This window comes from Asparagus officinalis, chromosome 7 (assembly GCF_001876935.1).
Source record: "Asparagus officinalis chromosome 7, Aspof.V1, whole genome shotgun sequence".
NCBI classification, from domain to species: domain Eukaryota; kingdom Viridiplantae; phylum Streptophyta; class Magnoliopsida; order Asparagales; family Asparagaceae; genus Asparagus; species Asparagus officinalis.
In genome coordinates, this window is record NC_033800.1 from 18,393,752 (window position 1) to 18,405,487 (window position 11,736).

At 39.6% G+C, this 11,736-nt stretch overlaps 1 protein-coding gene across 12 annotated transcripts in view; it reads right to left on the bottom strand.

Annotated features, from left to right (window-relative positions):
• Positions 1-11,736, bottom strand: part of LOC109850320 — a 16,655-nt gene that overhangs the window by 1,946 nt on the left and 2,973 nt on the right. Inside the window, exons 2-6 of one of the 12 annotated variants that reach the window (XM_020420310.1) lie at positions 5,673-5,913; positions 5,097-5,352; positions 1,280-1,412; positions 545-1,174; positions 85-464 (exon numbers count right to left, since the gene is read on the bottom strand). In XM_020420310.1, coding sequence (XP_020275899.1) covers positions 85-464; positions 545-1,174; positions 1,280-1,412; positions 5,097-5,099 — 1,146 coding nt within the window. In that variant the 5' untranslated portion in view covers positions 5,100-5,352; positions 5,673-5,913. Of the gene's footprint in view, positions 1-84; positions 465-544; positions 1,175-1,279; positions 5,935-6,377; positions 6,470-11,736 lie in introns of those variants that run through there. The other 11 variants (XM_020420317.1, XM_020420311.1, XM_020420309.1 and 8 more) reach the window with 11 other exon arrangements.

Here is an 11,736-nt window from a genome sequence, read left to right on the forward strand (position 1 = left end):
GGGGGGGTCGTATCAACTAGATAGTCATATATGTTGGAATTTCCATAAATAAAATAAGAATTGATCATTATTGAGGAAACTTGCCTCAGGTAGCCATCTGCTTCTGGAACTATCATAGTCATAACTTGACTGAGACCTGTTGTAGGAGCTCCTTGTCCTTGCATTTCTATAGCCACTGCGTCCTGTGATAGAAAGTGGCCTCGAAAATCTAGAAGATGCAACAGATTCCATTGCTGAGGGTCCACTTTCCTCTACAGTAGAAGCAAATCCGACTGGTGTATAGCTTAAACTTGGCCTATAAGGATTTGATCTCTGATTGTAGCCATTGCTACCATCAGCTGTTGAAGAAATTGTATTCCTGTTCTGAGTAAGGTTCGGGTGAAATACCCCATTGGACCCGACAGCATTATTGACAATACTGGGGGCTGCAACATACGGGTATGTCTCATGGTTAAAGCCGGGATCTGCAATCCCACGAACACAAAGACAATTAATATATTAAAAAAGACAATTGAATACATGAAATCTGCAACATTACACTAACCTGAAGGTCTTCCCTGGGGAGCTATAGGCATTTGTACATGGCTCATTTGTCCTTCCATAGTAACTCCAGGCAGATCTCCTGCTCCATGGAAATGGTGCGGCATGTTAGTTGATGAGTAAGCCACAGACGGATTAATTTCCACATGCACAGGATGTTGGTTATGCCGACTTCTCACATTCCTCTGAGAGTCATCTATAGCACTATAACCATGAGTAATGTTAGTGGGATCCTGAGGCCAGTACTGAGGCCTCATTGCAGGCTTTGGAAGTAGATGACTAGATGAGATGTGAAGGTTCGAAGAACTTCCAGTACTGTAGTATCCGCTAGTGTTCTCTCCAGTTAAAGTTGAAGGCATAGTTGGGTGTTTCCTTTTAAAGGCTGACCTTCCAATCTCCATTTGGGGATTAACCATGCTACTTCCATGATGACTGAAGCAAGGTGGTGGAAAGTACTGGACTTGATCTGGTGGAAACCGACTGGAGCTGGCAGCGAATGAAGGATGCGGATATGGATCATGCAACAGTTCAGGATTTGATGTGTAATTTGAAAAACTAGATGAAGGGTAGTCATTTGGCCTCAACATTGTTGTGCTTGCAGCACCATCCGCTGGGAGCACAAAAGAAGCATTTCCTGCACCTCGCGAATTGATAATAAGGCCCAAGTTTCTACTTATTCAATGCTGAAACCTGAGTAATATTGCTACAGTAAAGGAACTATGGTGGTAAAGTATAATACCCAAGCGCATGTGAGAGTCAGAGTGGTGATGGCTCCAGACTTGATCAGGATCCCTTGTCGGAAATTGAGATGCATTAAAAAAGTTCCTCTGAGACATTGCTAACTGTTTCCACTCTTCAAAAGAGCACAAAATCTGCCCCAAAAACAGATTACTATCAGCTTTCTCATATCGATTAACCTTCTGGGTAACCGTTGTATAGAACAAGCAAGGAGAGAAGCAAAAATTTCCAAGGTACTTTTTCTTTAATGGCAATGCATATAATTCTCAATGTTGTCATAAAGAGTAGCAACGACAAGATTTACTCCAAAGCTACATTTAGCTCCTGCAGGGATAACAGTTTCCTTCCAATTTCAGTTTGAAAAACACATTCTGTGTCTCAATGTAACATCTATAACCCTCTCAGCATTTAACAAGGGCTAGCCTACTCATGATCCAACATTGCAACTTGTAGACAAGTTTCAACTTATTTTAGAAGCAGAACTGTATCAAAATAGCTATTGTCACCATAGTTAGTTTCTAAATTGCGTTTGCTGAGTGTACGAGTTAAGGCTAACTGTACATCTGTTTTGCACGTCCTTACAGAACTGCATCAAAATAGCTACTGTCACTATATGATTCACGTGGAGCTTACCATTGCTTCTTCCAGTATAATTATACATCTGTTTTGCATGTCAAAATGTGATTCCTCTTAGAAATGTTAAGGGTAATCAGTTACAGAGATGTATATATAGGCAATACAATAAGTAGGTTCTAAACACTAAATTTGTAATGCTCTTCTCACGTTTGCTTCCCGAAACTAAAAGGAGTTGCACAAGAATCTAACTTCAACCATGTTCCGCTGATAATGTGCACTTCAAAAAACAGCACAAAATGTAAGCGGAAAATTGATGAAAGCATTGAAATCTTGTACAACTGAAATTGTTCTGCTGGGAATGTGCAGTACATAGACTTCACCAGAGGATCGGTCAAAATATATCCATCCAACCATCAAAGAATTAGTTATAGCAGTATGCGGCCCCATGTACAAATGAAACTTTATTATTCAGTATATAGGAAAGGGCTGGAGAAGTATTCAAAATTTTGGACAACAACAATATTAACATGGCAATACATGTAAACTCTGATGATCAGAACATAGATTTCATTTAGCATTAAAAGCGAAGATCTAGGAAATTTATAGAAAAGATTAACATACTAACCATCAACGCATGACAGCAGGTTCTCTAAAACAAACTGTTGTGGCAACTTGGTAGTCAGAACATATAAACAAAAAACAAAGATGCCTATACACCGCTAATTCGTATAAGATGTTCCCCATAAAAAAGAACGCAAAGGGGATTAGAGTGCCCTTGAACTTTTAAAAAGGGAATTGAAATATTCCATTAAACTTTTCCACAGTTAGCGTTTAAAAAGAGTAATATTACATGCGCGAATTCTTTTTGGAGTTCTTACTACTGTCATTTTTAAATAATAATGAACTTAGTATTTATAAATATGAACAAAAAAACCAGTGGATAGGCAAATTTATGCATAACCCTATGTACTTTATGTTCTATTGTGTAATGTGCCAGGTCACTAAGTATAAAGCAATTAACAAGATCACAGTTCTTAAAATAGGCAATGTCAGGATTAAGGAACGCCAAAATATGGAAAACAACTGTGAGCAGAAACCGAGTACTGCAATTTGTCAGCAACAGCTAGCAGATACAATCAAAACTGCCACCTTACAATAATGTATCACTATTCAGTTAATTTGTTTATGAAATAAATCTGGTGGAAAAACACTCTATAAGCATAATCTAGGGAGGAAGACTGCTACATTGGTAGCTGAATCCATGCGTGACAAAATGAGTTGGGAGGAACTCTAGACACGCTTAGTCCAAATCAGGAGAGAGAAGACTGCGGAAGAGCTAGACTCCTAACACACGGAACAGGCCCGCCTCAGACACATCAAGCTATGTTGCTCTTAAGCAATTGCTGGATATACTTACATTTTTTTAGCTGAATTGCACGTATCAGTGTAGACCTAGTAACCAGACTACCAATAAAATAAGCCAATATGGAAAAAGTGTAATATATTTCATACTTAATAATTTGTTTGTATTCATTATTTTTCAGTCACATTCACAACTCTGTTATCCAGCATACAATCAGGTATAGACCAGTATACTTTTATTAAACCAGAACGAAGAGACATTACGTGACCATTAATTCGCATAATTAACTTTAGGGGCGGATCACAATTGCTTCTTAGCACCACAAAAGGATCATAATCATAATTCTTCTCTACAATCAACAGGGACACGATAGCTTAACAGGTTTTAAAAGACAGCCAGTTGGAGAAGTAAACAACATGGCCAATGATGTCAGTGATCACTATAGGTTAAACATAAGGCAGAATAAGAAGCAAAGACATGAACTCCAGAGAAGACAGCCAACAACTTCAAAACTACAAATTCCTACCTCTAAAATGAAGTAAAAGATTAGAGCACCAAACAGACCTTAAATTTGCAAAATCACAATGGCAAATATTACGTTATATGATTCAGATTGGCACAAATATTGTACCGTACACTGCCACTATAACTACGCTCTACATAGGACTGATAGATGCAAGCTGAACAACAAAATACCTGCTGGATCCATTGGTATAACGCCTAAATAGCCCTGGCTTGTCATGTAAACAGAAGAATGGCTGATCATGTGAACAGCAGAATCAAGATAATAACATCAAATTAACAATTTAGAAAAACTGCAGCTTGAGCTACAAGAACTGAAAGGAAAATAGTTCTCTGACCTTTCTTTGATAACTGCTGAAAATTTGTTCAATCACATAATTTTACTGCAGTTGAAAGCATAGGTCTTTGTATTTTCTTTTACAAGACTCCGGATCTCTTCCCTAAGCTTATTATGTATGCTATAAGAAGAGATAGCCAAGTTTTATATATTATACAAGGAGTAGATTGTGGATATAAAGGACCGGATATAGAAAGTTAGGAGAGTCGCAGCAGCTCTAGACGACCCAAAAAAAGTCACGGCCATGAAGAGGTAACTTCCCACATGCAATGTCCCCAGTAATCAGGGTAATATATCATCTCTCTCTCCAATAATATGTAGAGTTTTCTTCAAAACACCAATAACTTTAATTAATTTGAAAAATAAAAAACGTCCACCAAGAATGTTACATCTCCGTCCTTGTTCTCTCAGCATTTCATCATGGATAGAATTATCATTGAGAGAAAGAAATAAAAAAAGTCCTTGTAGACACTCCAAGAATATCAGGTGCAAGTATATGTTCACTCCATGACAAGCATAAGTGAACCCAAAAGAAGCCAAACCATCTAGCTTGCAATGCCAAGATATGTTTACAAGCTGAGCAGGACTAGAAAATGGATGCAACCTCGGAAAAAAACCTTCACGCATCCAAAACAACTTCTCCAAACTTAAGACTAAAACTAAATTTGCGGACATCAGATAAGTTTCACAAAGAACGCCCCAACAACCTCCAAGCATCATTATTTTTCCTTCCTGTGCACATGCACCATATACAATAAAGGAGGGATAGTTGTGAGAAGGCAAGAGTTCCTAGTGCAAAAGCTTTTTATCTCAAGTTCAATTGGCAACCCAACATCAACAGAAGTCAAGAGTTCTTGACAACAACTCTATGAATATATCACAGAATATCATTCACATGTATGGCAGCATTGTGAAAGATACTAAGTTATGCCTGATTTTTTCAGGTAGAAAATCCTTCTTTTCATAAAAGGTTTATATCTGTAGTTCTGTACATCAGAGAATTAACTCTAACAATCCTACCATTCCAGATGCTGAGACCAGGACAATGATTAACACCAAATTGGCATAGTTTCCATCTCAAAGACATTCTCTTGCGGTACTTAGTTCAAATACAAGCAAGATAGGATATAACGAACTTGGCTGACACCTCCAGACAAAGGCGGATATCTAGAGCCTCCAATTCCATCTGTTTGTACGCAATAAATTTTGATGAATAATCAAATTTTCAAAACAGAAGGCCTCTTCTCTATGGTCACCAATAAGGCCAATCAAGTGCCTGCAATACCATTTAAATTTCAGTTGAAACTCAGAAGAGAATTTTACCTGCTACCTACAACCTATCCTTCAAGAAAAGGATTTATCAGACTAGACTATAGAGTATATAATTATCCTGAAAACACTTTTACGTTTCTTTCTTTCTTTCTTTCTTTCTTTTTTTTTGGATAACCAAAGACAAAAGGATGAAAAATACCAGGAGCTAGATACTAGACTATTTTTAGTAGAATCTGAATGAAAGGCGATAAAAAAACGCGGACGGTTATTATAGATTTTGAATCAAATGGTAAGAGTGACAAACCAAATCAAAGTGGTAACAACCTGTTAAAAGTGACAAGCTTATAATCAAAAGGAAAGAAATTTGTTTACTGCCTTAATCCGATATGAAGATCCAATGCATAGGTCAACTTATACCAAACCACCTTGCCAGTTGAATACAGATTTGTTCCAATAATAAAAATAACAGGTCCTCATGGCTCCTTGTTCACCATTTTCTGGTATTTGTATATGAGATCCAAAGAAGTTTATAGTGAGAGTAACTTATAATGGAACACCTATGCACCTGCATATTAGCAACAATTAACTAATCTCTAATGATTAGAAAGCATATTATAAAAAGAAATAACCAGATGTAACTTTAAGAAACAGTAATGTAAGAAACAAGAGTGCATAAGTAAAAGGATGGTAAGAATATTATTAAAGTCTCAAGCTCACAGAAGAACCTTGAAATGTAGGAAACAACACTGGTACATATATATAGATGCGTATAGGGGGAAAAAATCATACGCATATAGATGCTCACTGGATCAAAGTGATGATCATTTCTTTTACGTGAAAAAGTCTTTTGTATTAGTAATATGTTCGAGTAGCCATTTCTCTATTATAAGTGCAGATATCATGAATTTTGTAGAATATGAAGAAAACTGTAGCTTTATATTAGAAAGAAACCATGGTGAGTGACACTGTTGTGTGTGAAGAGCAAATAGGAGTTACCAAAAAACACAGATAATACAACGTAATCCATACCTCTTGTTAAATGCTTCAGATATAGTCAGGGAAGGTAATCTTGTACGATTGGAATCCAGAAATTAAATATCTTTCTGAAAAAGAATCAACCGCTGATACAAGAATATGATTACATAAATCCAAATGTATAAGAGCTTAAAATATACACAGTTTTCAAGTGATGCAATCTCAATGAGATGGAAAACATCTGAACAAACGGAAAAATATGGGGCGCATGGATAAAGGAGACAATACGCAAACAGGAGACACAGGTATTGAGTCAAGGGAAGAGAGAACAATGAACATATACCCGAAACAAAACTACAGAATAAATTAACAGTCAAGGACTCAGGGTTCATCCAAAGGGTTCGTTTTATATCTTCCATCTGTAATCTAAAAAAAGGGAGAAAAATGAAGATGATACTAACGCATAAAACAGTCAGTCTACCAGATTGCAATTATACTCGATAAAAAAAAGTAACGACAACTACTTTGCATGGCAAATACAGGACCACCATACAAAATGTAGACTTTGGGGTTGGAAATTAAGGTTACCTTCTCTCACATAGAGGTACCTCTTTTATATTAATGAACTCTTACAAATAGATCCTTACAACATTAAGTAATTAACTCAACACTCCCCCTCAAGATAGGCGATAGATATTAATCATCCTCATCTTATTACAAAAGATATCATATTCTCTAGAACCTAATTCTTTTGTTAAACAATCAACTAACTACTCTTCTGATTTCACATAGCTCATAGTCAGAACTCCTCTATTCAATTGCTCCTTGATAAAGAACCGATCAATCTCCACATGTTTGGTGCGATCATGCTGAACTGGATTGTTTGCTAAAGAACCGATCAATCTCCACATGTTTGGTGCGATCATGCTGAACTGGATTGTTTGCAATATTAATCGCTGATTTGTTGTCAACATGTTTGGTGCGATCATGCTGAACTGGATTGTTTGCAATATTAATCGCTGATTTGTTGTCACACCAAAATTGTAAGGAGTCTCTTCTAAATAGGCGCAACTCAGATAATATGTTTTTTGACCCACATCAATTCGTAGAGACTAACTGTCATAGCTTTGTACTCGGCCTCAGCTGTAGACTTAGCCACCACATCTTGCTTCTTGCTACGCCAAGATACGAGATTGCATCCAACAAATACACAATAGCCTGTAGTGGACCTACAATCATCCATACAACCCGCCCAATCAGCATAACAATAGCCTTCAATTCTCAGATGTCCAGAACTCCTGAACCATAGCCTCTTTCCTGGGCTTTCTTTAATATACCTAAGAATTCTGTGAACTGCTTCCATATGCTGCTCTCTGGAATCATGCATATATCTACTCACCACACTCATTGCATGAGTAATATCAGGTCTCGTATGACATAGATATATAAGTCGTCCAACTAATCTTTGATATTACTTTTTACTCACCGGATCACCACCCTCGACACACATCTTATAATTCAGCTCGATAGGAGTAGATGCACCTCTGCACCCCAACATCCCTGTTTCTGAGAGAAGATCCAGAGTATACTTCCGCTGAGAAAACACTATACCCTTTCGTGGCCTTACAATTTCAATTCCAATGAAGTACTTCAACTGCCCCAGATCTTTAACTTTAAATTTCTCTCCTAATTTCTTCTTCAACCGTAGGGTTTCCTCAGCATCATCTCCAGTGATTACAATATCATCAACATAGACCGTCAGGATAGTGATACGAGTTTTGGAGTGCCTGTAAAACACAGAATGATCCTCATTGCACTGTTTATACCCCATACCACAAACTGCCAACCTGAATTTGTCAAATCATGCCCTTGGAGACTGTTTTAACCCATACAAAGACTTCTTCAACTTGCACACCTTCCTAGCTACTTGAGAAGTAACGAAGCCTGGTGGAATATCCATATACACTACCTCCTGAAGATCTCCATGTAAAAAAGTATTTTTAACATCTAGCTGATGTAGTGGTCAATTAAAGTTGACAGCACATGACACCAACATTCTAACAATGCTCATCTTTGCTACTGGAGCAAATGTCTCGTCATAGTAGATGTCATATGCTTGGTTGTAGCCTTTAACAACCAATCTAGCATTGTATCTGTCGATCCTGTCCTCTGGAGTTTGCTTAACCGTATACACTCACTTACATCCAACAACACGTTTCCCAACTGGCAAAGGTACCAGCTCCCATGTGTCATTCTTCTTCAAGGCTTGAAGTTCCTCTTGCATGGCACTCAACCATCTAGGATCTTGCTTAGCTACATGCCAGTTGTTAGGTACAGACATTGAATGTAATGATACAATGAATGACTTATATGCAAGTGGAATGGGCGCGTATGAAATGCAATTCGCAATGTCAGCATCCCGACTACCAAACTTGCTGGAGGTTTTCCAGCATTGACTCTAAAGGTTTTGCAGGGCAAGACAGGAGTATTAGAAGTATCAAGGAATCGTTACCTCTCGACTCATGTGGAGAAGATGGAGAAGGTACTAGAGAGGAAGGACTTAGGACATCAACGTTTGTGGGTATTGGCACAGGCACAGGAGACGGCTCATGCTGCTGTTTCTGTCTCCTTGTGTATACTCTCAGCTCCCTCTGACCTTGACTGCCAACTCTTGAGTCGTCACTACTACTCGGCGATGTACCATCCTTGGTAACTCAAGAGGACATGGAATCCTCCCAACCACTATGTCATTCTCATTCTCATTCTCCCCCTCTCTACTAGCATCAATAAAGTCATCTCCAAACAAGGAACTCAACTCCGTCTTCTCCCTATTCAAACTATTCAAACTATTAAAAGATAAATACCCTATTCAAACTATCAAACTATCAAAAGATAAATGCCCTATTCGGCAATGTTGAAGCATTGCTTCTACCTTTGACCCTCCGCTAACAGCAGCAGCAATCATTACAGTCTCCCTATCCAAGTACCAAAGACCATCATGTCTGATGCCAGTCCCAATCCTCCACCCCGATTCCTTCTCCTGGAAGACACATATCTCGATCAAATAACATAGTGTAATTTAATTAATCAATGAGAGAGCTAACTGAGAGTAAGTTAACTGGAAACGACGGAACATGCAATACAGATGACAAGATAACAGATGAAGTACAATGGACCGAGCCAATACCCCTGATGGGTTGGGATGTCCCATCAGCAGTCTGAACTGTCTCAGGATGCATATGCTTACTCGGATAACATAATACAAACTCACTAGATGCTCCTGTGACATGCCTAGATGCACCTGAGTCTATGATCCAATCAACATGAGTTTTAGTGGATGCAAGTGCCTGAACCCGTGTACCTTTGTTCGCATGAGCATAACCAACAAAGTTACTAAAGTAGGTAGTGTTATCCAGATCCTGAGTGACTTGTCTCTTGCCCTTCGAACTCTCAGCCTGAAGCTTGAACTGATGTAGTTCCTCCAGTTCTATTATTTCAGCTCCAGTCATCCCAGCAGTAGTCTGAGACTCCTCTACCACAGCTAGGTGAACAACTCCTCGGCCTCCACGCCCCCTGCCTCCTCGACCTGCACGACCACCTCTCTGTCCTCTGCCCCCTCGGCTACCACCAGTATTACGGGGTTGAGAGCAAATGTAGCTGAGATGTCCTTTCTTTTCATAATTGTAGCACTCTCTATCATCTCTGATGTAAGCATCTGGAACCACCAATGTCGAGCGGACAACAGGTGAGGCCTCGTCTGTCATCACCTTCTGTCTGATCTTTTCTTGTTCCATCGATGCAATAGCCTCATCCAAGGAGGGGAGAGATGACAGGTGACACATTGTTGCCCACCTTCCCTCAAAGTTTAGGTTCAGACCCTTGAGAAAGCGAGCCACACGCCTGCGCTCAAGCTACTGCCTCCCCAAAAGAACATTTGCCGGGTTTTATAGTGATAACGGATCATAGTGATTCAAATCATGTTGGATATTCTTTGGAAAAGTCAATTTGACTTATTCTATACACATAATTTTCTCCAACTAATCCCACTAACACACGTATGTTTACTATTTCTTTCTCCACCTAACCTCCCTCAAATCCGAAGGTGAGCAGGATTTTCTCCATCTAATTCCCCACTAACATTTAACTAACATCCCTTCTCTTCCCTATAAATACCCTCTTGAGCTCTCTTAAGGTACACTTCCATTTTCCATTTGAGGGAGGTTAGGTGGAGAAAAAAATAGTCAACATACGTGGGTTAGTGGGGTTAGTTGGAAGAAATTGTGTGTATAGAATAAGTCAATTTGACTTTTCCAAAGAATATCCAACAAATCCGCCCATAAGTGACGTAGCTCTGTTGCATACTAGTGGATTGTCTTCTCCCATTGTGTGGTAGCATCAATCTTCTCCTCCACTTCCATCATCATCATCACACTCCCAGCTCCAGAGTACATCCCCTCTAATATCCTCCAGACATCAGCTGCACTTGAGATAGACTCCACCATCCCAATTATGGTTGGAGACACAGAAGTCAGCAACCAAGAAACCACCAGAGAATTAGTGTTACTCCATGTGTTCCACTCAGCACTCGCCTTATACTCCGGCTCAATGCACTCCCCTTCATATATTTTTCAAGTCCTTTGTTTCGAAGATTCAACAGTGCCCTCCGAGACCAACTTAGATAGTTTCTTGTCCACTCAAGCTTGATGTCATTAGGCAGCAACTTTATCCTCTGCATTACCTACGCCAACTCCGGTACGACCACGACTGACCTACTAGGATTCTCCTCTAGTTTGGTCTGAAATACTCCGACCACCCCCTGCAGAATCTCCTTCAATTCCTGACTAGTCACGGGTGTTCCCATCTTCACAGTTACTGTCCTTATCTCTGCTCGTTTTTGTTTCCCCTCAAAAAAAATTGAAACCACAGCAGATCTCCAGAATCTCCTTCAATTCCTGACTAGTCACGGGTGTTCCCATCTTCACAGTTATTGTCCTTATCTCTGCTCGTTTTTGTTTCCCCTCAAAAAAAATTAAAACCACAGCAGATCCGCTCAAAAAAAAATTTAAAAACCCCTCACTTTTCAAACTCCAAAAACTCCTTCAAACCACAGCAGATCCGCTCGCTCGGGTCTGAATCGGATGAGACTCCTCTCTCTGCAGATTTGGAATTTCATCGGAGATCATTCAAGAAGGCGGCGGATCATCATCGCTTCTCTGGACCAGCGGCATCACTACCACCAGAAGCGGCTCCACCAGCAGCAGCACCACCACCAGAAGCGGCTCCACCAGCAGCAGCACCACCTCCTTCTCTTCCTTCTTCTCCTTAGCTGGAGTAGTCTTTGGAGCAGCAACACCACCACCACCACCAGCGGCAAGGGGTAGAGGAGGGCAAGGGCTCCAGCAGCAACAGGAAT